The 26,942-nt window shown below is 42.1% G+C and overlaps 1 protein-coding gene across 1 annotated transcript; it reads right to left on the bottom strand.

Moving 5' to 3' along the window:
• On the bottom strand, positions 1-26,942 carry NTPCR (nucleoside-triphosphatase, cancer-related; the record flags this gene model as incomplete). Its single annotated transcript, XM_021709973.1, has 4 exons — positions 1-627; positions 12,315-12,524; positions 26,034-26,130; positions 26,767-26,942. Coding segments are annotated over 4 exons (552 nt in total), but the record flags the coding sequence as incomplete, so codon positions are not given.

Consider the following 26,942-nt stretch of genomic DNA (forward strand, 5'->3'; position numbering starts at 1 on the left):
TCAAGAATTCTGTTCTATTTATTAGCAGCGAGCAAACAATGAGAGATGGGGGAAGAGAACCTACACTGGTTTTCTTTTTAAGCAAGAATTTAAAAAAATCAAACCACTGCTACCACTTGAAGTTACATGAGACTAAAGCTGCACCTGGAGAGGACTTTAATTTTCATGGCATGCAAAACCGATTAGGTAGTGAACTCTCTTCTCCCCTTCCCCTGGACATACTTATGAACTTCAATGGGAGAAAATTCCATCTGACTCGGAAAGCATTCCTCATCTCATCATTTACCCAAATCATGCGCACGACTGCAGGAGGAAATAAACAAATCTTTCAGCATAAATACGCCACAGTGGATTGTTACTCTTGCTCCGTCAGTCCGGCGGCAAGGCTAATTTGATCTTTTAAACATTTTATGGAAAACAGCTGTCAAGCTTCCCCGGAAAAGCCTACAGGGTTTCAAAACCCTAAGGGCACAAAGCCTCCACAGGCTGGGTCCCTGTTGGGCTCCTGGTGAGCCAGGCACTTCCCTCACGTGCAGCAAAGCAGGAGCGCATGTGTCTTCACTTCCTGCTGCTCTGAATACACGTCACGATGTCCGACAGAAGGTGGTTTCTGTTTTCCTTGGTGACCTGGGAAGAAGCACAAGAGCAGAGTTCAGAGCTCCTTCCCTTCTCTGCAGCCCCGTGGGTGATTTTCTGAAGGGACACCTGGAGGGCTGAGAGGGGCAGAGGCAGGGGAGGAGGACCCGCTCTTTGGGGCACTGGGAAACAGGACGGGCACCACCGGGCCCTACCGTCAGCTTCTGCAAGCGGCAGCTGAGGAGGGGGACGCGGGTTTGGATCCCAGGCAGATGTCAGCCCAGGGAAGAGCTGTGGCCTGAGCTCTCGAGGCAGCTGGGATGGGTGACGGGAATGCAGGGTGGGCGGCCCCAGCAAGGTCTGCCTGAGGAGGAGGAGCCTCCGAGGGAGGGAGGACCGGCAACCCACTGGGGCGCAGGGCAGGGGCAAGCCCACCAGTCACAAACTGCCCAGACCCGGGGGAGCCTCAGCGAGCGCCATGTCTCTTCTGGAACTCCGACTGCTCTCTGGAAGGGGAGGAAGCCGGGGCCCTGAGAAGGGAGGGGGCCCCGGGACAGACTTCCTCGGGCCTCCAGCCCCAGTGTGTGTTCTCTATAAATAACACCACCACAACACAAACAAAAGTACCAAAGAGTTTATTCACGCTCGACCTGGCCATCCTTTGGACCATTTTTCCTTCACGGTCACACAATCCCAAGGAGTGTTCCAGGGTGAGGGCCGGCCGTCTCTTTTCCCATCGCTGTGTCTCCTGGCTCAGTCTGCACGACATCCACTGATGGGGCGGTGGGGGATGGCCAGCCACCAGGCCAGGCGAGGTGGGCAGAGAAGAGCGGCAGACAAGAACCCTGACCTCATGGAGCCTGCGGACCAGGACGGAGGAATGGATGAGGACGACCATGATGAGTCCGGAGGGGCAGGAGGAGTGGGCGGAATGAGGGCCAGGAAAGCGTCCTCAGGCGGAGATGCCTGGGTGCAGTTCTGGGAGTGGACTGCAGAGGATGCCAGAGCAGGGCCTGAGCAGAGGATCCTGGCAAGAGGGAGAGCATGGAAGCCTTTCCGGGCTCGGTGTGGGCAGGCCCGAGGAAGGGGTCACACCCCCGGGCTTGACAGCCGTGTCCAGCAGAGGGCTGAGAACACAGTAGTCTCCACACGTGTCTGAGAAGATGCACAGTAGATTCATCACCTTCGGTTCCCAGTGCCCACCTACCCATCTCGCAACAGCACCCTGACCTGGAGAGACTGCAGTCTTGGTCCACTCGGCCAGCCAAGGAGTGGGCAGGCCAGGCTCTGGCGACTCCTGAGAATCTGCATCCCAGGGGAGCGAAGGCAGCAAGTGGCTGAAGAGAGCCCGCCCTCACCCCCACCCGCTCCACTTCCACTGGTCCTGGCTGCGTTGATCCCAGGGCAGAGCTGGCACCACTTGAAACGAAGACTGTCAACTTTTCCTTTGGCTTGGTGAAAAAAGTGCACAGACTAGAAAGCTTTTTGTTGCGGTTTTCTCTTAAATTAGCCAAAGTCCATTCCGGGTTGCTTGCAGCCAAGAAATCCACCTGCTATGGAACAGAGGCAAGAGGGTGGCAGGCAGGCCTCTGGGGATGTGAACTTGGCAGGCTCGCTGGGAGCCTCCAGGCAGACAGCCTCAGCAGCCTGTGGAGGAAGCACGGGGGCAGACGCAGAGCCACGAGGGCCCTTTCCTTCCACCCTGAGTTCACTAGGCATTACGGTGGCTTCTGCCTCCACCTGGACTCTGTGAGACTGTACGATGTGGCTGAATAGGCAGAGAATTTGTTCTGGAATGTATTCTGTAACACAGTATGATAGCCACAGCAAACAAAGTAGTGTGTATTTCATGATAGCAAGAAGATTTTGAATGCTGCACCACAAAGAAATGATAAATATTTAAAGTAGTACATATGGAAATTACCCTGATTTGACCATTATACAATGTATGTATGCATTGAAACATCACACTGTATCCCATAAATATGTACAATTAGTCAATTATAAATTAAAAATTAATTACAAAATTAATGAGCAGAATGCAAACACTACAATATTAATATTTTGATACCCTCTGATTTCCCTAAGATGATTTCTGAAAACGATGCGGTAAGATGTTTATGTAGGACTGTATGCACTGTCACTTACAGTGTTCCCTGAATACAGAGACACACTCCCAAACACAAGAACAAGGATCACAGCATCTGCCAACCTCGCGGGTCTTTCCCTTATGTGAAATTCTAGTCTACTCTGTATTCAGCCACCAAATTCTTGCAGAAAGTCTTTCCTGAGAGGCTAATTAGAAGAGGGCACTGGGAGTTGGGAACAGAAAAAAAGAAATGAAGACTGCAGAAAGGAACACAGTAACCCCCACCCACCCAACCATTTCTGTTCTGCAGGCTTAAGAAAGCAAGCCCGGTGAAACCTGAACCCTTACCCCTGCCCCTGCCTAGTGGCTTTAGAAAGGCCCTTGGCAAGAATTTATCCTAGGCACAGTGAGGATAAGACTATGAGCTCCCTGGGGACAGGGGCCATGTCTCATTCATCCTGTTACCTCCAGAACCTAACATGGTATCTGGCACATGGTGAAAGCTCAGTAAATATTACAAAAACTCTGAGCTAAGGAGAGTCTTTTAACTACAGCTGAGAGGTCAAAGATTGCAAAGGCTCTGACTACTTTAAGCATTCAGGTTCCTCCATGCCTCTTGGGATCACAGAAAGGTTGAGGAGTCGTAGTCAGCAACTTGGGCCTTGTTAACACCCCCAAAACGGAGCATGTGGACAGACAGGCAGGGGGAAATGTCTCTTAGTATATAACTATGTGCAAGAAAACAAAGCAAAACCACATGCATTTCCTTGAAACTGTATGGAAAGGGCCCTGAAAATTTCTAAGCAAGGGAAAACAAAACAAAATGGACAGTACTCACTGTTGTCTCTGTTACAGTCTTTTCTCTATTTCATTTTATTGAACCTAAAAATAGGACCAGTCATGAGGCTAAATCTTATAATTTTACTTTTTCTGGAAGATTAAAGCTTTTAAACCAAGAATTATTTTGTCAACGAGGTTTTCAAAAACCCAATGTCCATGTCAGAAAGGGACATATTTCAATATTCAGAGTGGTAACACGGTATTTTCCTAGAGGAGGGAGAATGGTGGGATGGTCTACTGACACGTGTGTGTGTGTGTGTGCGTGCGCGCGTGCATGCATATACAATAGCTTTATTGAGATATAATTCATATATCCTAAAATTCACCTTCTTAAGGACAGAATTCAGAGGGTTTTCGTATATCCAGAGTTTACAACCATCATCACTATCTGAAAACATTTTCATCACTCCAAAAAGAAAATGCCCATTCAAGTCATTCCCTTTTCTCCTTCCCCCCAGCCTCTGGCAACCTCCACTCCACTTACTGTGTCTATAAATTTGCCTCTTCTTGACATTTTATATAAACAGAATCATACAATATATGAACTTCTGTGACTGTCTTCATTCACTAGGCACAATGTGACATTAATTCGCCCATGAAGTAGCATGTATCAGTACTGCATTCCTTCTTACTGCCAAACACCCCCTTGTATGGCTATACCACATTTTGATTATCCACACATCCGCTGATGGACATTTGGGTTGTTTCCACATTTTGGCTATTATGCCTAATGCTGCTATGAACACTGATGCACAAGTTTTTGCATGAACGTATGCTTTCAATTCTTTTGGGTATATACCTAGGCATGGACTTGCTGGCTTATAGGGTAACTCATGTTTAACTTTTTGAGGAACTGTCAAACTGATTTCCACAGTAACTACATCATTACATTCCCACCAGCAGTGTATAAGGTTTCCAATTTTTTCATATACTCCCCAGTATCGGTTACTTTTCATTTCTTTCTTTTTATTATAGTCATCCTGGTGGGTGTGAAGTGGTGACTCTTTGTGGTTTTGATTTGCATTGCCCTGATAACTAATAATGTCACACATGTTTTCAAAGGCTTATTGGCTGCTTGTGTATCTTCTCTGGAGAAATGTCTATTCAGATCCTTTGCCCATTTTTTAACTGGTTTGCCTTTTTACTGTTGAGTTGTTAGAGTCTTTTATATATTCCAAGTTACAGGTCTTTTTCATATATATGATTTGCACATATTTTTGCCCATTCTGTGGGCTGCCTTTTCACTTTCTTGATGAGGTCCTTTGAAACACAAACGTTTTTAATTTTGATGAATGCCAATTTTTTCCTTTTTTTCTTTTGTCACTTATGCTTTGGATGTTGTATCAAACAAGGCTTTGCCTAACCCATGTTCACAAAGATTTACTCCTACATATGCCTCTAAAAGTTTTATCATTTAAGCTCTTACAGTCAGGCCTACAATCCACTTTGAGTCATTTTTTTGTGTATGGTGCGGAGTAAGGATCCAACTTCATTCCTTTGGGTGTGGATATCCAGTTGTTCCAGTACCATTTGTTTAAAAAAACTATTCTATGCCCATTAAAATGTCCTGGCACTCTTGTGAGTTCCAACTGGTCACAGATATAGGGATGTTAGGGTTTATTTCTCATCTTCCAATTCCATTCCACTGGTTCATATATGTCTACCCTTATGCCAGTGCTTCACTGTTTCAACTATGGTAGCTTTGTAGTAAGTTTTAAAATCTTATGAGTCATCCAACATTGCTCTTTTTCAAGATCGTTTTGGTAGGGCCCCTTGCAATTCCATATGAATTTTAGAATTAGCTTCTTAATTCCTATGAAAGAAACTGACTACCTAGTGACTTCTCATTGAGAAGTTGACAAATGAGCTCCCAACCCCAGCTCTGCATCTATGGCACAGAAGTGCATGGGCCTAGAAGACAGCATTAAATTCCTGGTAAGATGAAAAGTGTATATCTTGCTTGGCAAAAAATAACACACAGTAGGGAAAGGAAGAGGAGGTACAAAACAGTCCAAACTGGAGGGAAGTTAAGACCTACCTAGTGCCCATTATTATCATAATCTTGCAATTCACAAATAAAAATTAAAAGAATAAAAATAGCTTTATGGAAAAAGCAGGTTTAAATGGCTCTGAGTTCAGAAATTAAAATAGACTTTATATAAACATTTTTATACAGTAGAAAACCAAAAAAATTCTAAAAATATGAACATTTATAGCAAAATCACCAGAATCACCGTATCAGTGAAAGCAACAGTGCAGCAGAACTACATAAACATTCAGGCTTAACACTCAGCCTGACCAAGGTCTGAAGCATCTGTCTGCCAATGACCTTGGACAAGGAATGACCTTGGACAAGGTATGTAACCTCTTTATGCCTCAACTGGCTCATGAATAAAATGGAGATCAAGTTACCTACCTCGCAAGGTTACTGTGATGTCTACAGTACTAATGTACCTGTATTACTGGGCACAGCACCTAGCACCAGGTGCTCCACATTGGTGGCCACCTTAGTATCCCACGTAAATGCTCCACAGGCTCCAGGCATCTCTCTTGTCCCCCCAACAGATAACATCTTTCAGCATTCCCAACCAGGAAATATTTCAAAGAAAATCAAATGAAATATGTTTTCTAAATGACACTAAGACTACTAAATTTGTATATATATATTTAAAGTAAACAGCAGGAATTAAAATATTGTTTTCATATTGTTGATTAGAAAACGAAAAAAGTACACACAGCTCTTTCCAGTGATCTTGATCCACAAAGGCCTCCATCTTTTGCTCCTTTAGCATTAATATTATTATTACATGTTTTCCCACAATTAGCCTCAAATATCCAAATATTGAAATAAGTGAAAAACAAAAACAATTTTCAGTCATTATATTTGGTGAGCAAAAACCCCAAAGACATGAGAAAAACATTCAACCAAACTTCTGAAAGAACGTAACCTTCAGGAAAGCCAGTATCGATACCTGAACCTGCAACATGGCAGAAGTTTCTAAATCCCCAGAACCATCGTTCTGTTGGTCTAGAAGATTCCTTAGAGTCAGCTTACATAAGCAAAACCTGGTATTACATCTGTGCCCAGCAGACCAGTGAAGTACTGTGTCTCACAGTGTCCAGTCCAACCATGATAGAAACAAACTTGTGATATCACCAACTCAGATTCTTTTTAAAAAACTAAGGAGAAAACTGAGCAAACATTGATCATATTAAACAAGTTAGCAGGCAGTTAGTTTGAATGAAAGAGCAAATGGGATAGAAACACTTCTCCCGGGTTCTCCTACTAACTGTGACAGAAACGCTGGATGTTAAATATATATTTTTAAAAAAGAACTGAAAAGTGGAGAGAAAAAGGCAAACTGGCTAAGAACCTGAGGACCCAAGAAATGACAAGGTAGACATAATTGAAAATCACCTGAAATGACAAGAATTGGGACTATCTCAATTTGAATGAGAAAGGCAATCAACAGATCTTAACAGCAAGATGACACAGTGGTTGGAATCAGAGGACAAAAGTTTTTCCACATACCGCTGCCAAGAACATGTGTATTCCATGGTCTAAATGCCAGGCTTAATCATACTATGAGGACTTCTGCTTCAAAAAGCTCTAAAGTTGTTCATAATATTGTCAATGTTATGGTAGTAACTAGAAGACAGTATACATCTATAACCCATTCTCATAAAAACTCAATGGAATACAATGGTAACGTCCTCTAGAAGTTCTGAAGGACAAACAATTGTTCAAGAGCCAATAAGCCACTTACTATAGTTTGAATGTGTCCCCCAAAACCCCCGTGTGAGGAACTTAATCCCCAATGCAACAGTGTTGGCAAGTGTGACCGTTAAGAGGTGATCAGGTTGTGAGGGCAGTCCTCACGAACGGATTAACGGTATGACTGTGGGAGTGAGCGTTACGGCAGGAGTCGGCTCTTAATGAAAGGATGAGCTCAGCCCTCTTTCCCTCTCGCTCAGGCACGACCTCTCGCTCTCTCACCTTCCGCCATGGACGGCACTGCACGAAGGTGCTCATGGGATGCTGGTCCCTAAACCTTGGGTTTCTCAGCCTCCGGAGCCGTAAGAAGTAAATCTCCGTTCCTTACAAATTATCCAGTGTCAGGTATTCTGTCAGTGCTGCACAGAATGGACGAACATGTTGTCCTTCTCCCAGATATCCACTAGCCACATGCGCCTATGTCCTTCAGCCTGTGTTCAAATGGCATTTTATCAGTGAGGTCTTCCCCGAACCCTCTGTATGATTTCGCCTCTACCTCCAGCCAACCCTGTCCACCCTGCTCTTCTTTTCTTCCTCCACAGCGCTTTATCACCTCCTGACACATTTCACATGGACTTGTTTAGTAGGTCTCCTCCCACTCTGTGAATGCAGGGACTGTTCTGTTCACTGCTGAACCTCCAGTGGATACAGCGGTACTTGACACACAGTGGGCGTTCAATATTTACTGAATAGATGACTGATGATATTCCATAGCCAATTTCTCTTAGTGAGAACAATTTCTCCGACCGGACAACAGGAGGTACCGAAGATTCCGTTAGTAGGATTTTACTTTCCTTACCATTCTTTCTTCTTTCTTTCTTTCCTTTTTTATCCATTTTAAAAAAATTCATCAGAGAATATGATCATTTTTGTCTTAACTGTCATCATTTTTAAAAACTCAAGAGAAAAAGAAAAGCCTACTGTATTCACCCATAATTGTGCCTTTTCCATTGTTCTTTCTTTCTACCTGATGTTCCAGGACCCCTTCTTTTATCATTTCCTTTCTAATTAGATAAACTCCTTTAGCCATGATTTTAAAGTAGGTCTGCTCACAACAAATTCTTTTTGCTTTCCTTCATCTGTGAATGTCTCAACTTCCCCTTCATTCCTGAGGGATAGTTTCATCGAACATAGAATTATGGGTTGACAGTTCTTTTCTTTCAACACGTGAAAAATGTTATATTATTTCCTTGTGACCTCTGAGGTTTCTAATGAGAAATTTGTCACTCAAACTGTTTTTACTCTATAGGTAGGGTGTTGTTTTCCTTTCACTGCTTTCAAAACTTGTTATTTGTATTTAGTTTTTGTAAGTTTGACTATGATATGTCTTAGCATGGATTTCTTTAGGTTTATTTTGTTGGGGTTCATTGAAGTTGTACGTTTGTCTTTTGCTAAATATGGGGAAATAGTAGCCATTATTTTTTCTAACACTTTTTCAGCCCCACACTTTCTCCTCTCCTGGCATTTCAATGACATAAATGTCAGACCTGATATAGTCTCACAGGTTGCTGAGGCTCTGTTGATTTTTTTTTTCTTTTTAGTCTGCTCTTCGTTGAATAATGTCTATTGTTCTACCTTCGAGTTCAATGATTCTTTCTTCTTTCATCTCCATTCTGCTGATGAGTCCATTCAATGACTTTTAAAATTGGTCATTGTACTCTACTATTCTAAAATTTTCATCTAATTCTTCTATTTTTGATATTTTGGCTGAAACTTTTCATTTCTTTTTTGAGACTTTCTATTTTTCATTTGTTTCAAGCATGTTTGTAATTGATTGTGGAATAATTTTTATGATAGCTGTCTTAAAATCACTGTCCTCTAACTTCAACAATTGTGTCATCTTGCTGTTGAGATCTGTTGATTATCTTTTCTCATTCAAATTGAGATAGTCATTTCAAGTGATTTTTAGTTGTGTCTGCCATGTCATTCCTTGGATCCTCAGGTTCTTAGTAGTCTGCCTTTTTCTTTCCACCTTTCAAGTCTTTTTTAATTTTTTAAATATTTATCTAACATCCAAAGTTTCTGCCACATTAGGAGGGGAACTAGGGAGAAGTGTGTCTATCCCATCCTGTCTAGAACCAGAAGTGTTCGCAGATGTTTTTCTGAGAATGAATATTCTGCTCATCCAATACTAATGAGAACAAAAAGTCCAAATAATATCACCAATTTTGTGTGGTATACTTCCCCCATATCATGAGGTCAGTCCCAACCTTACACTGTGCAAGCTCAGCTGGTAGCAAGGGGTAGTTGTTATCCACCCACCCATTTCCATAGCTTATTTCCTTGCCTGGAATGTTCTCCCTTCCTTTTTCCCATGTCCTTCTCCAAGAATCCACCAGAGAACAAGTTTCTTTGTACATCTCTCCCCACTCCCTCTGCTCAAACAGAGTTTTCTCTTCTCTGCCCCAGATTTTAACCATTCCATGGTTTGTTTTTCTTGAGAAAAGGGATCATGACTGACATGTATCTGTACCATGGACTAAGTGCTAGATGCAAAGGACACTCTCAAACATGAATTCATATAATTCACCACATGTTAGTAATGGAACAGACTCAAAACAATATCTAATCCAACCCCTAAGTTTGCAGATAAGGAAAATGAAGTTCTTCATTTATAAAGTAACACTTAACAAAAAAATAAAATAGGAACAGAGGGACTACACAAAGCTCAAAGTAGCACAAAAACAACAGGGTGTGTCGGCCCTTATCTGTTACATAATTAACTCAAAGCTAATCACTTTATTTACAGATCATTAAGTACGATGATTACCTTGCCTGGAAAATAATTTCCAGTCTTGAGAGAAGGAAATGTGTTATTATCTTAACATACACCATTTATTTTTGGAAATAACAGTCAGCTCCCTTCAATACCTCCTTAGGACTTTTAGATTAGATTCGTTTGCCAATCCCTTGAGTTTAACACTAGCAATTTCTCCGTCTTTCAGCCTAGAAGACTGTCGGCCCTGAAAACGAATTATCTTTCATAATCTTTCACTATTTGTTGCCTCTACTTCCACGGAAACTCTACAATCATGACAAAAGCCTCTAACATGGAGGCCACATAAAGTGATGGAGAAGGCCACATGGTGGCACAGCCTGTCATCCCGCGCCTTTGGGGGGCTGAGGTGAGTGGATTACCTGAGCCCGCGGGTTTGAGACCCGCCTGGGTGGCGAGACCTCATCTCTACAATAAATCAAAAAATCAGCCGGGCGTGGTAGCGCATGCCTGTAATTCCGGCTACTTGGAAGGCTGAGGCGGAAGGATCGCTGGAGTCCAGCAGGTCGAGGTTGTGGTGGCCTGGAGCGGCCACTGCACTCTAGTCTGAGTGACAGAGTGAGACTCCAACTCAAAAACAAACAAACAACAACAAAAAAAACAACTGGAGACAAAAGCCCCCCAGCCAAGGAAGCCACTGAGGACATTTCAGGGCTCTCGGGGCTCTGCTCAAACTCCACCTCCTTAGAAAGGCTTTCCCTGATCACCCTCTCTACTCCTGCCCTAACTACCACTTACCACTTGCCCTGGTTTCCTTTTTTGGGGGCCTTTATCAGTATCTGAAGTTGCTTAAATGTCTGCTCACATGCTCCTGAGCCAAAATGTGAGCTCTACAAGTAAAAGAACTGGCCAGTCTTGTTCACCACAGTATCCCCAAGACTTAGAACAGTCACTAGCACATAGCAGATGCTCAATCAATATTACCAAATAAGTAAATGAAGGAATGCACACATTTTCCCAAGTTTGGCCGGCCTAACCCTAACAGTCATTTACTGCCACAGCACAGAACATTCTGCTGGCAACATGTGGATGCCTCACTAGAGCCAGTGGGCCATAGTGACATTTTAATCAGGGATAAAAATAATCAGTCATATAAGACCTTCACAGGTACTTTGCAACTATAGCTCACTCTCTGCTCTCTCTGATGGAAGTGGCCCTGCCTGTCTGACTTGTTCACTTGACACCTGCAGGGCCAGGGAGCTTTTAAACTGTGGGGTGGGGAGGGAGGGGTATGAGCAGAGCTTAGCCGAAAGCATGGTTATCACTGACTCAAACTCAGGGGGAGAAGGGCAACACATTATCTGAGAGGGAAGCAGAGAGACAATGGGGACAGAAAGGCAAAGACTTAGGCAAGCAGGGCCACAAGAGACCCTTACAACTGACTCAGACACTGTCACTGGTTATATAAGCCCAACTCCTCATGTCTCACATGTGGTCTATAGCTGGGCTTCTCAAGCTTCAGGGGCCCTAACAACCATCTGAGAGATGGTTATAACAGAGATCATGGGGCTCACCCCACAGAATTTGATTCCTTACCTCAAGGCAAGGCCCACAGACGTGTATGTCTCACAAACTCCCAGGTGACGCCATGCCGCCACTCTGCAAACCCCATGTTGACAAGCAGATTACATGGGCTACTGAATGCCAGAAGCATGGCTAGCATAATTGAGAAGTGAATTTTTCATTCTACTTAAATGTCACTAATTTAAACACAAATAGCCACCTGTGGCTAGCAGTTGCTGTACTGGACAACACAGACCATACCCTTCCACACTGTGGGAGGTTCTACCAGTCAGCACTGCTCTACGGCATTTGGACACTAGGCTTCCACCGGCGGCCACAGCCTCTCCTCCCCACAAGCAGAGGTGGGTCAGTTTAAAAGCAAAACCTTTAAAACAAAGCCATACTTATCTGCCTCCCTATCCCAACTTGACCCAGCAATCTGAGAAGAGATAAGCTTAGAACAAGCCTCTCAGATGAGCGATTCTGATGCTGGAGTGGTCCTGGAGTCTGGTGGGAGAGGGGGAGAAGAAAGCAACAGAACTGCTGAGACCGCCAGGTGCCTCCCCCACCAGCAAGCTCATCAGGCAGAGGGATGATTTAAGTCCTATAAAACTCTAGAAAATCAGACTCACCTGTCTTCTGGTATGGGAGGGGAAAAAGGCAGTAATTCACAGCCAAAGATATATTTCAGAGCCATCTACTATTTTAGACCACCTGCCCCGTTTCCACAGATATGGAGGACTGGCCATACTCACATTAAACACCTTCACGTCATCTCTGTTTCTTATTTCTTCCACAAGGGCTAGCGGTTTTCCTTTAGGTACTGGGATTGTGCCGAGGATTACGGTCCCTGGTGTGGACAGCGTCTGACGAACAGCTTGAATGAAAGGCTGACTGAAGAGTTCCATTTTCCCAATCTCATCGATGACACACACTCTCTGCCCTGGACCCCTGCTGGAAGCCGCCTGAAGACGACAAAGACATTCGCTGGGACACCAAGGTCCTGTTGATCAAAGGGTTCGTGAGTCCTACCCCCAGTCGCTCACCAACCAACGCCCATGCCAGGGTGAGTCAGCTACGCTTTGGAAGTCAGACTATTCTCACAGTCCACATGGAGCAAGTAACTGGAGAATTCATCTCCAAGGGCTCCCTTGAGGACTGAAGCATCCAGAAAATCAATTTCCTGAATTCACCTAGATTTTCTCAGTTTTCCTTCCTCTAGAAAGCTTCCCATAATAACCAAGCTTGATGTTTATGTACACCCAGAAAAATGAGTGGTACCCAATGCTATGGGTTTAAAAGAAATGAGACCGTAGCCTGGAAGCCCTTATTCATAATAATCACAATACTTTTTTTTTTTTTGAGTTGTATGAGATTCCCAGTCTGCAGAGGAGGAGATAACTGCTACAGAAAGATGTCTGCATATGATCGGGTCTATACGGGTTTGTGGAAAGACGTGAAAATAAAAGGAGTGTGAATTAAAAGAAAAAACCGAGCACAACTGCGACCTTTAAAGTTCCAGATTTCTTTCTGATGCCTTTGTTCCGATTCATATCCGTCATTTCCTTGAAAATCCCACTGGGAACAGGACAGCAGCTAGCTTCCCAGAGTTCGAATGAGCCCTAGTTCTTGAGATCCACGCCCTTAAGCTGCCCCCTCCCATGCAGCACCCTGAGGGTCCGTGTGACCACTAAAATATGGCGAAAGTGATGGTATATCACTTTGGAAATAAGGTTTAAAAAAAGACTGCTGATTCTGTCTTGGACTCCCTCTCTCAAATCGCTCACGCTGAGAAAAGAGAGAAGCCTAGCTGTGAGGACACTCAAGCAGCCGATGGCAGGTTCATGTGGTGAGGCACTGAGGCCTCACGCCAATGGTCAAGGGGAACTGGACATTACAGCAACCCTGTGAGTGAGCTCAGGAGGTTTTCCCAGTCACGACTCAGATGTCCATGGCCCTAGTCGACAGCTGAACTGCAGTCTCCTGAGAGCTCCTGAGCCAGACCCATCTAGCTAAGCTGTACCTGGATTCCTGATCCTCAGAAGTTGTGTAAAATAGTGTTTGTGTTGATTTAAGCTGCTGAATTTTGAGGTAATTTGTTACATAGCAACATATAACTGATACATATGGCCTCTCTAGAAAGCCTTCCTACAGAAAGTTGATACGACTTTGGTCCTTTCATAGGAGGGATCCAACACAATATTTAATAAACACTTTAATGAATGCTGATGACAAATGAATTTTATGTATATTTGTATAAATGACTGCTTTGGAAACTCTGTGTAAAGCAGATTTACAATGCACTCTCCACGATAGTTCTCAGACTCCTTAAATAATGACAGCAATACAGTCCCAGAGGGTATGTCTGAGACTAGGTTTGGCTCAAATTCCAAATGTCAAAGGCACAAATGATATAGTGTGGCTGGTGGACCAGTGACAGACAGATCCTAACAGCCTTAAATGGTACACAGAGCAGTGGGAATGTGTCCACAGCTGAAATAGTCTAAGTCAGGGATGATCACAAGTTGTGCTTGAAAAGACAGCTAGCTGTGTGGTCAGAAACATGTTAGACATCTCGTAGAACACACAAAGTGAGATGGTGGTGTCTAAATCTCAGTTGTGATTGGAGGCAAGTCCTGGAACAGTGTTTTCCTGACTTGTAAGTGGTGCTCTATTTTCCTACTGACCATGTAAACATACGAAATGTTTTCCATTCATTTTGTTAGCGGGAAAAGCAAGAAGGGGCCCAGCGTCGTCACCCAAGAGAGAGCTGAACAACCGCCAAATTTCCATGTTTCTGATTCACTTCATTTTGGCCTTTTTACTGAGTTTGCTGTACACATGCCTGGTCTCCACTTTTAGGGTAGGGACAGGTTGTCCTCATCTCTACTTTCCAAGGAACTGAATGCAGCCAGCAGGGACCAGCGCCACCTTCCGCTAGTGGGGTAGAGGAGGAAGGGATAGCATCTATCTCATAAGCCACTATTCATTCCAAGCCTTTTCTTCAAAAATTAATGCCTAATTTGGGAGAAATAAAGCAGTTATCGGCCACCTGTCTGTGATGGTAAAACAGACAAACCCACAAGAAAGGCTCTGTCTCCCTAGGAGCAACCCACTGCAAGTGACCTGACTCTTCCCAAAGGGGTATGTGGAGCATTCTGCTGCCTCCAGAGACAACGTTTACTGTGGGTGTCACCTTTTTGGAGGCTACCATTTAAAACACAAAACTCTATTTTGGCACAACAAAATGACAATTTTGAAAGGTGCCAAATTAGGCAAGGGTAAGTGATATGAAAGAATGTGTATAAGCATGTATATGTATGTATTTAAATGTATACATGTGGGTAGTCAAATGCACCTGACCATGTACATAAACATACAGGTATGGATATAAAGCACATGGCTCTTCAACAACCAGCCTTCCTGCAATTCTCTGGAACATTCACCAACGAGAGCTCACTTACATCATTTAATTTTAGCACAAAGACATTTGAACACATTTGTATACGTTATATTCTACCAAGTGGAAATCCTCATTTCAAAACCTTGGCTTATATAAAATCCTCATCCTGTCCAGAACTAGGGACTCTGTATAATCCAGAAACTTGAGGAATCTGAAAAAAAAAAAGGCTGCGATTTTCTAATAAAAATGCAAGTTATTCACATTCAATTGAGAATGTAAGACACTAGAAGCCTATAAATACTCTGCTTGTTTTTCTAAATAACAAATGATCGCCGGGCTCGGTGGCTCAGCCTGTAATCCCGCGCCTTTGGGAGGCTGAGGTGAGTGGATTGCCTGAGCCCGCGGGTTCGAGACCCGCCTGGGCAGCGAGACCTCATCTCTACAATAAATCAAAAAATCAGCCGGGCGTGGTAGCGCATGCCTGTAATTCCGGCTACTTGGAAGGCTGAGGCGGCAGGATCGCCAGAGCCCAGCAGGTCGAGGCTGCGGTGGCCGGAAGCGGCCACTGCACTCCAGTCTGGGTGACAGAGTGAGACTTCCACTCAAAAAAAAAAAAAAAAAAAAAAATAACAAATGATCATATACTCAAGCTTAGAAAAGGAACCACTGTTACATTCATAATTGTTTAATTTCTTTATATATTAAGGCAACTTTAGAAGGAGACAAAAAATAGGTCAGTGAACACACATTCAACCTGTTTCCACTGTTTCCAACTCTGAATTGATAAATGCACAGTCTCACAGGAGCCCGTTAGAAGACGATCGGGAAACTGTACCCGCCTCCCACTTCCAGATGTGGTGAGAGGACCACCCGAAGTAACTCCTACCTGCAGCTGCTCAAGTAAAGAATGCGTGAAGAACTGTAGGTGGTTCCTGATCATGTGATGATACTCAAGGGTACACCCTACCTGGAGAGCACCCCTCCTCCCCTCAGAGCCTCCCCTAGGAGGACGACACAGACGGCATCGTTTCCCAAGGCCACACTGAAGTCCTGTCATTCACCAGCCTTCCTGGCCACACCCCTCTTAGGCTCACACTTCAGCTGATTACATATTTTTGGTCAAAGAGTGAGAAAAACTTCTTTGTGAAAAGCACACTTCTAGTTCCCCTGTTTTGGGAGAGAAGATGTTACCTTGAGCTAGTGTCCTAAAATTGGTCAGCCAGGACTACAAAAAAACTATGAATATTTTTATAGCTTTGGTTACTATACTCAGCTAGCTTGCTTTTCAGAAAGATTAAACTGTCATAAAGGAACAAAATATCTTCATTATCAGTTATACCAAAGACCTGAAATTGTGATATTCTTTGGTCCATTGTTTATCTTTATACATACTTTTAAACAAATGCAAATAAAATGTAAACATAAAATAACCAATTTCATTTAACCAAAATAATGAACCACAAACTAATTGAAGAGATTTCTGCCTTATTCTGAATTATTTGCATAATAAATATTTCTGGTGGCATTAGTTTAATTTTTTTGTATCATTTTTATTTTTATTTTTTTTGAGTTGGGGGTCTCACTCTGTTGTCCTGGATGGAGTGCAGTGGCACAATCATGGCTCACCACAGCCTTGACCTCCTAGGCTCAGGCAATCCTTCCATCTCAGCCTCCTGAGTAGCTAAAACTACAGACACGTGCCACCATTTCCTGCTAATTTTTTGATTTTTTGTAGAGATGAGGTCTTGCCATGTTGCCTAGGCTGGTCTTGAATTCCTGGGCTCAAGCAATCCTCCTACCTCAATCTCCCAAAGAGCTGAGATTACAGTTATGAACCATCACACCCAAGCTAATTTTTTGTGTGTGTGTCAGACACACTGGCTTCCGAACTCTCCTGTCTGAATGTCAAGTACTGAAAGTTACAGGAGGAAATGTGGGTATCTGCAAGAAGTGAGGCCATAGGACCAGAGCCCTTCCCCCAAATAGCCACAAGACTGGAGAAGCAGAGAGGCAGATGACAGTAACAGCAGCGACCTCTGATCCAGCCAACAATTCCTCACATCCTAAAGTTATCAGTTAAAAATGCAGGGCTCCAGTCGGACTTCATGTGTGCTTATTCCAAGTCTTCAAGTTTCATAATCCCTGTGGTGCCTGGTGCCACGTGGATTGTGTGTCCCCAGGGAGCAGCCAGGATAAGATGTCTAGACTGCTTGACGGCACCTTGCAACCTGGCTCTTCCCCAGCTAGGCACACTCTGGGCAGAAGCTGCTCCCCAGGCACGCCAGAGATCCCCTCCCCATGGCTCAAACAGCCTAGGTCCTCAACAGCCTCTTCCTGGATGTCCTGAATAGCCTCTTCCTGGATGTCCTGAATAGCCTCTTCCTGGATGTCCTGAATGGCCTCTCAGAGCTCAGATGAACTCACTCACACTGTCATCTGACTGAAGAGCACTCGAACGCTGCCTGTGGAATCTTTCAAGTCACAAGAACTGTCCTGGGACTCAAACGACATCTACTGGCTGACAGTCACCTGCGGCAGGCAGAACCCAGAACTTCCACTTCTCTCACACCAGATGCCTTGGGACCAGCCTAGACATCCAGGCTTATAAGATCCATAACAGATCACAGCCCCACTCTGGCTCTGGGCTCCCTGAAAACACAAATCAAACTGTAATAGGAAGTTCCTCCCAAAGGTACTGCTGTCCATCACCTCATTCAACTCAAGAAAAATAATCAGAACTGTCATTCTGCTTAGCACCTCCTAGGAACCAGGGCTAAGGCAGCAGCATTACTGTATTCTACCCTCTGGGCAACTTCACATAGCTGATATTAGCATCTCTGTTTTACAGATGAAGCAACGAAGTCAGGGCTTAAGTGACTCACCCAAAGTCACTGAGAGCAAAGTGCCAGAGCTGGAGTCAAACCCAAGATCACCTGATTCCAAAGCCCCTTCCACACCTCGTGTGCAATACACCTGCACACTTTCATTCTGAAATAAAAAAGAACAGTATCTAAGCAATTCATCTAACCATGAAGAAACTGCTTTTCGCTCCAATGAGAAGGAATAGCACTCTAGTTTCTAGGATCTACAGAGGTAAAGGCACAAAAACCTCAATGTATTTGGAGTAATCACACTGCTCTAAGTTACACGAAAAGAATTACATATTTTGGGTCTGAGAACAATAAGTATCACCGGCATTTCAGCAATATGTACAAAGAAAGGCCTGCTGTAGCAGGCAGATATGACTAAAGGTCAAGGGACCTCTATCCTTTGCCAGGAGCAAAGCTTTGTGCCCATGGCAGAAGAGCTATGACCAGGTGTCCTCATATCCTCATTCCTACCACTTCCTTATCACGTGATAGTTTCCTGAAACTAAAATGTTTTTTAAATGTTCACTTGCTTAGTAAAAATTTTAATCAATATTTAAACTTTTGATCAAAGTTTGGTATCTCTGATGCCTGGTATCCTTTTATATATTTAAAGTAGCCAAGAGAAGAGAAAATTGATTGCTTTTGCTACAATAAAATGATGATGACTTGTTTTTCTAATGAATAGAGAGGCAACTGGACACAAACAGAGAAGTACAGCTTAGAGTGGGGGAAAAAAAATCAACCATTATGGCTGTTTTAGTTCAGCTTTCCAATGCACAGTAATTTTATGTGCGTTAATTACTGCTCACCTTGTTAGAGAAAGTATTTCAAAAGACAGTAGTTAAATTTGCTTGCCAATTAAAGACTCAAAATAAAAATTTTTTTATCTTAAGATGACCTAAATTAGATAAAATTATTTATGGCTAGAAATTTGATAAGGAGGATATGCATGGTCAAAGTATCTCCCCACACATTGCTCATTAGTTTCCGAGAAAAAATATAGTAAGTACACAATGGAGAAACTGGACAACTCCTTGATCAGGTCATCAAAATTAGTATCACCAAACATCATATGTCTTCAGAGATGAGACACTCAAGACTACTGTACGCAGTAGTCCAGCTGAATCTGGTCATAATGAAACATCAGAAAAACTCCAGAAGAGAAATATTCTACTAAAATAGAACTGTATTCTTTAAAAATGTCAAAGTCCTGAAAGACAAAGAATGACTATGGAAATGTTCCAGATTGAAAGACACTATGGAAATGTGACAACTAAATGTAATCCAGACTGGATCCTGAACTGGCGGAAAAGAAATGTTACAAAAAACATTGTGAAATCAATTGACAAAGCTGGAGCACTAATCGTAGATTATCTTCTCAATGTAAAATTTACTGAGGTTGATAATTACATCCATTATGTAACAGCATATCCTTATTTTTAGAAAAATCATACTGAACATTTAGGAGTAAAGTACCCTGATGACTGAAACATATTCTCAAATGGCTACCTCCCACCCCTCAATCTATATATTTATACAAACACACACACACACACACAAAACCATAAGGAAAAGGAGTTACAATGATAAAAATAGGTGACTCTGGATAAGGAGCACACAGATGTTCTTGCACTATTCTTATTCTTATAACTTTCTCTAGGAGTAAAATTATACCCAAAAGAACTTTAAAAATTAGTATTACCTCATCAACAAGGGTACCCACATTAATCAATGTTTGTAGACCTAACCCGAATTGTATCCCACATCTTTATTTTTAAAAATGTATTATATTAGAATTGGTACAAAAAAAGAAAAATGCACACATGAGCAAATCTGCAGTACCAGAGTCAGGCAAACAACCCACACACCCCACGTGAGCTCTCTTCTAATGAAACGTATAGGAGGCGCTTTAGACTGGTATGGAGGAGAGGAAAGAGAGAACAGTACTGGAAACAGGACAAAGCAGGGGAGTAAAAGGGGGAAGGCTAACAGCTGACACAAACTCAACCCGAGTCCTGCAGGCCGAGTTGAGAGTAGGCTGCGAGAAGAACTGCAAGAAGACATCACGGCTCAGCGCAGATGCCTGCGCAGCACCTCGATCCACGGAACCTCGCCAAGGCCAGCAGTGAGAAGCCTCAGAGCCTCATTCCTGTCGACGAGCGTCAGGGAGATCTGCCGTGACGGGTCCTGCAAAACTGTAGCATCAACTTCACACTCAACTTTCAGTTGATTTTCCTATTTTGATTCACTGCAGGAATGTCTCTACTGGTCATTTTTAAACTGACTTTTATGTTTGCACCAGCTAACATTTAACTTCCCTGGCCGATCCTGCAACACATATGTGGTACCATGAGGTAGAGAATCAGAAACTGAGGGGGAACAAAAAAACAGACGCCACATTTCCTAACAATGAGGGGAATTCTGAAACAATGCTGAGGTTCTCGTCAACCTTGTGAGAGTGGATCCTGGCAGGACTTGATTTTTCTGAATTCTTCCTAAAGCCCAGTGGCTTGAAACACCAGTGGCACTTCCAGGTCAGACTTAAAAACAAACAAAAAACTCTTTCCCTAGACAAGAGTTCTCTCACCTTCAAATGACATTTCAAAGACTTTCTGAAGCAGAGTCTTTTTCAGAATCAAAATCAAAAAGCAGATCAGAATCAAAAAGCAGATCCCACTCTCAAAAACAAATACACTTTAAAGCCATCTTTTAATCCAAATAGGAAAACATAAGGTTCAAACTATGTTGGTTTTCACTAGGTGTTCTGATTCTAGCTTACTATTCCTTCCACAGATCTTTGTAAAAATGACATTGTTCAGCCTGCAAAACAAGGCTTTGAGTACATGTCCTTTGTTCTTTATAACATTATAATCTATTGTTATCTTTTTGTGTGATTAGGAGATAGACTGAAAACCAATAAAATGTTAAATTTAACATTGCGTCAAATTTTAATACAGCATTCAGTGTAGTTGCCAAAAAGATCATTATGAAAAGGTCAGCATTATCCTATCAACCTTGATTGTTAGAAAACTGAAAAACAATCCCAATTACAGTAGCATCAGAAAATAGAAGGCCTAGGAATAACCTTACTAAGAAAACTTTTAAAGAAACAGAGAGAGATAAACTATGTTTTTGGTTATAGAAAATGAAGATTGTCTGAAAAATTAAGATAACCTTCATGTCAAAATAATCATAGCTGTGTATTGCTCCTATCACTCCATACAAGACTTTTTAAAATGAATAACAAAGTCTGGGTCTGTAGCTCATGCCACTTACACAAACAGTGTGACCACGGGAAATTACTTTCTACTCTGTGCCTTAGTTTCCTCATCTGTAAGATAGGAATATAGTCATAGTGTCCTGAGGATTAAGTGAGTTCACGCCTGGCATACAGTTTGCACTTAGTAATGGTTTACTCCTGCTGCTCCCACCACTATTGCTATTACCACCAATACTACTATAGTTTGGAAGAATGAACAAACAAGAATGAATAGTATGATTTTCAGAATAATAATAATACAATTAATTGTCATGGTAATCAAAATAGTATGGTACTGATGCAAGAATCAAACAGATCAACGGAAGAGCACATATAACCCTAAAACACACACACACACACATACACCCCATGCATATATTTAAATATAATTAATGAAGCTTAATAAACTAATTAGAAATGGGTTAACAAATGGTTTTAGTCAACTGGTTCAGCAGCAGGAATAAAAATCAAATCAACTGAATTAAAAACATAATTTTTTTAAAAAAAGCACACAGAGGAAGAAATATGCAGGCAAACCTTTATGTAGATTTGGAATTGGGACAGACTTTTTCTATGTTGAAGAAAAGAAATTACCACAGCGAAGTGAAAAATTTGGAAAGATAGAATCAATAACATAAAAAAGGTTATCTGCCTTATAAAATATCTCTAAGCCAAAAGAAAAAAAATGGAAGAGCAATGAATGAACAATTTCAATTAAGGAAAACTTACCCAATAAACAACTGAAAAACATTTGACCCCATTAGCTCCCTAAAAAATGCAAATCGAAACAAAGTGTATTTCTGTATTGAAAATCAGCACAGTGCTCAGTGCTGGCAAAAGTGCAGCAAGACAAACACGCTCATACTGGCGGGGAGGTGCTAAGTGGCACACCAGTCGCAGGAGCACCAGCAAGACCCTGGAAGTTCACACCCCTCCACCTGGTACTTCCGTTTGTAGACCCTTCTCAGGGAAACAACCTCAGTTAGAGAAAAAGACTCCTGCACGCAGGGTGCTTTGCTGCAAGGGGATTGACAATGGTGATACACAACCTGGCTGTCCAGCACTGAGGGAATAACAGCTGAATCAAAGATGGAAACCCATACCATGAGATGTGATGCAACCATTAAAACATCCCAGCTTTGAAGGTGATCATGTGGTAAGACCTTTCCCTTTTCCTCAATTATATTAAAAGGAAAAACAAACCCAGCCTGTGAAACTATACATAGCATTTTCCCCAAGTTTGAATAACTAAATAAAAAAACTAGGTGTAGAAAAAGGGTAATACAAATTGTGATAACAGTGGCTAACTCGGTAATAAGCTTATGAGCTATTCATATTTTATTTTTTATTTCACATTTTTTACAAGTTTTCTACCATGCGTATGTAGAACCTTAATGCTCGGGAAAACAATAAATGTCTTTAAATAAGGAAAGATGTCACCCACAGGATGAAAAACAATCAACAACACTCAACCCTGCTAAGGGCTTTCAAAAACCTTCCTAGCGTCTATAACGCTTACCAGTCACGCTCTGCTTTTCACTTTCCAGCGACTGCCTTCACGCCTGCCGAAGGAACTGTGACCAGAACCCCTCGGCAAGGCGTGCCCGTCAGGGCCTGGGACTCAGCCTTTCCCTTGCCTCAAGCTGCTGTCTGCTCCCAGCCACATTCTTACTTCCCTGTGTACAAACAGGCACAGCTCTGCTGGCCCAATCAGAGAAGTCCTTTTTTTCTTTCTTTCTTTCTTTTGTTTGTAGTATTAAAAAAAAATCCAACTATCATTCATCCATGGTGAAATTTCTTACACATAGATATTTCTTACCTTACTGTCAGAGTTTATATTTTCCCAGGTCCTAGGCACTATGACCTGGTATGCTGTATTCTTGTACAAAGGATTTCTTTCACTTGTTTCAATGTGATTTATAAAGTTTTTGGTTTGTTAGTCATTTCAATTGCCAATATTAAAAATCATCTCCTTATACTTCCCTATTTTTGTTGCCTAGTTACTTTAATTTTTTTTGTACAAGGTAAAACACTAATTCCTTTTTTTTCATTCCAATAAACTATGTGAGATGAGAGAGAAATTTCCATGACCCAGAAAAGATACTGATGACCCTGACTGGATAAGAACCCCACTGGGAACTTTTCCCAACTGGAATGTGAATGGTTGGTTGCCTTTGGTAACCAGAAGATAAAAACTGGGAGAAGTCTGCATTTCTTTATTTTGTAATCAAAAAGCAGATTCAAGCTCTGACCTGTTCGGCACACGTTCTTTTATATAATATCACAGCTAAACATTAAGCATTTGTGCCCACACTTCTCCCAGAATTCAGTCTGCTCTGTCTGAGCAAGGTGAGTAAAAATCAATTATTTGTATTGATCCAGTGCCTAAAGCCAGAATCTTCACTTGGAATTTCATTTGAAGCAATTTCCCTTTTGAATGCTTAAATAAAGAGGTATGTATTTGATGGGAAAAGAACTAAGGAGAAACGTCCTCAGTTCTCTTCTTCCACACAATATAGTGGCCACAACAGTCCCCAGTCCAGGAACAGAGGGAAAGTTCCAAGAGGGATGAATTAGGAAAGAAGGAGGTGGGAGGAGGAAGCAAAGAACTCAGTGGGCTCCAACAGTGGGCTGCAAAATAATGCCAGCCCGCTGAAGTTAGAGGCTGTGCACAGTAGGTTGCAGCTAAAATCTCCAGCAGCCTTTGAGAAACTACCACCACACATTATGGCTGAGCACTGACTGTCAAGGATCAGAGAAGCAAAGATCTGGGAAGACACTCTGCCCGCCAAAGAAAATGGCAAGTGCCAAGAGCCTCAGGTTGGCATGACCTGGCAGGTGTGGGCAATGTGACCGAATCAGTATGGCTGGAGAATGTCAAGATGAGGTAAAGGAGGTCAGTAGGGCCAGATAGCACAAGGCCTTCCAGGCATTAGAAGGACCTTGGATTTTACTCCTGGAACCATGGAAATCTTTGGAAGACTGATCACTGGTTCTTGAGACAGAATTGTCCCATTCAATTTTCACAAAAGTCAATCAAAGTAGTAAGTCTGTAACAGATTAAGTGACACCCACACTACTTAACGTTGTCCACGAAGCCCCACATCCCACGGCTCTACTCACATCACCAGCCTCCCCTTCTTCACCTGTACCTGCCCCAGGGCTCTGAGGTCTTAGTGCATCTGTTCCTGCCATCTAGAATATTCTCCCCAGAGCCCCCATGCCCTCCCCAAATATCCCGATACTATCTCTCTGAAGTAGTACAATGCCTTCCCATCCTTTCCTTTCCGTTTAAGTGTCACCTCCTCAGAGCTCTTTCCTGGTCTCCTGGCCTGAAGTTGGTTCCTCTTGCCTCTCTCTCACAGCACCTGCTCTTTTCCTTCACAGCATTTATGACAAGTATAAATTTATTTGTTTAATGTCTGCATTTCCCACTAGACTGAGAGTTTTGAGAGAATGGAAACATGTCAGATTTATTTATGACTGATATCCAGGACTTAATAAATATTTGATAAATGGATACAAAAAACATGTCATATATAACAAACAACACCGCCAGTTGGTTCTTCGAAAAGATCATCTAAACCTTTAGACTGATCAAGAAAAAAAGAGAGAAGACTTAAATAACTAAAATAAGAATGAAAGAACTGACAACACTATTGACCTTACAAAATGGATTATAGAGGAAAGAATTATAGGGGAATCTACAAACAGCTGTATGCCAACAAATGAGATAACTTAGATGAAATGGACAAATTACTAAAAGGTACAAATTACCACAACCGACTCAGTAATTAATTAAAAAAACAACAGACCTATAACAAAGTAAGAGACTGAATTCATAATTAAAATGCTGCTCATCAAAAAACCTAAGTCCACGTGGCTTCCCTGATGCATTCTATTAACATTCAAAGAAAAATTAATACCATCCATTAATAAACTCTTCTAAAAATTAGAAGAGTAGGGAACACTTCCTAGCTCATTCTTTAGACTAGTACTACCCTGATATCAAACTAAAAAAAGATAGCCCAAGAAAATAAATCTATAGACTATATCTTTTGTGAATACAGATGCAGAAATCCTCAACAAAATACGAGCAAACTAAAATCAGCAACACCTAAAAAGGATTATGCACCATGACCAAGGAGGATTATTCCAAAAAAGCAAAGTTGGTTTAACTTCCAAAAATCAATTACTGCAATACACTATATTAATACAGTAAAAAACAAAGATCACATAATCACCTCAAAAGATGCAGAAAATCCCAACAGTTTGATTGCAAAACACTCAACAAACTAGAAATAGAAGGGAATGTCTTCAACCTGATAAGCTTGATGCAAATAATGCATAGCTAACATCGCACTTAATGGTGAAAGACTGAATGCTTTCTTCCTAAGATTAAGAACAGAAGTTCTGGCCAGGGCAATTAGACAAGAGAATAAAATAAAAGTGGACAAGAAGTCATAAGACGTCCACAAACCTGTTTTTGCTCTTTTGTTTTGTTTTGAAAAAGGTCATATAGTGATATGTTAGGTGCTTAGAGTACCTAGTAGGCATTCAATAACTACTGGTTATTATGTTCACGTAATAACATTTTCTCTTCCTAAGTGTCTGTTGTGCCATGAAACCACATTAAGATATAAATGTGGGAAGAGAAGAAAGACCTACCTTTGGAAATGCTGGCAGTTGGGCATCAGAGCCTTTCCAATATAAAATATTTATATATGCTGAACTTATATGACAAGGGATTTACTTGTGGCTCAGAGTGACAGCAATTTATGTTATATATCCTTAATAAGGCTCAATCACTTGAAGACTTTTAAACTGTCAAATGCAAAACTGGACTCCATTTAAGAACAATAGCCATTCTATTCCCATGGCCAGCAATTCCCACAATGCACCAAGAGCAAATGGGCTCAAAAAGCAGAAAACACATACTCACGTTCCTCAAGACAGGAAGCGCCAACTGTTCAAAAGAAGTCACATCAACCACATACTGCCCAACTCGGCATTCACGTTTTCCAGGTGGAGGCTCTAACCTGAATGAAAAGACACTGTTCTTTGGTGAAAGATTCTTGTATCGATTTCTAGTTTTTAGCTGCTCTGCTGAGCAGCTGGCATTCCACATATGCTAAGTCATCCCAAAAAATTACCTACACAAAAAGTAGTAGTGGGCAAAACTGACCTGATTTGGTTTTCTCTCCTTTGAACTGAGCTGCCACTAAGCGTCCATACCACCACTCATGTGCCTTGCAGTTATGATGGTAGGGCCATCACCAGAGCCAGGGAGCTATGGCATCAGCTATCTTTGAAAAGCGGCACTAAAACAGGGCTAAGACTTCAACATGAGAGGCGTTTATGACCCCATGGAATAAGTTATAAGTAAGATATGACTTTTGGATACTTGTTTTCCCCACAATGGTCTCACTTCTGATTTCTTTCTCTGAGAAGTCTCTAAGGCCCAAGATTCTTCAAGATGGATGAGATTATTTGGTTCAACCTGTACAGGGAGAAGCTCTGAGCCTGAAGGGAAAGCAGATTCACACCCAAGGACCCAACAGGGTGACTGCTTTTGGTGAATTGAGCTCTTGTGGAACTGGAATAGAAAAGCTCCCATAACACAGATGGAAGGACATCTTAGATAATAAAACTCAACGGGAATAAAGCGTCAGTACCCAACTCTAGATAAGAGCCCCTGGGTGCCAGACAACGTGACGACATCGAATCCTATTCTTCTCCCTCCCTGTCTGACTTCTTCTGTATAAAATCCATCAACGGGCACAGCAGAGGACTTTAAAATCTCACTGGCTTTCTGGATCAATGTTGTTTTTCCAACACCTAAAAGAAAAAA

This window comes from Carlito syrichta, unplaced genomic scaffold (assembly GCF_000164805.1).
Source record: "Carlito syrichta isolate Samal-C Ts95f unplaced genomic scaffold, Tarsius_syrichta-2.0.1 Scaffold287805, whole genome shotgun sequence".
In the NCBI taxonomy this organism is placed as follows: domain Eukaryota; kingdom Metazoa; phylum Chordata; class Mammalia; order Primates; family Tarsiidae; genus Carlito; species Carlito syrichta.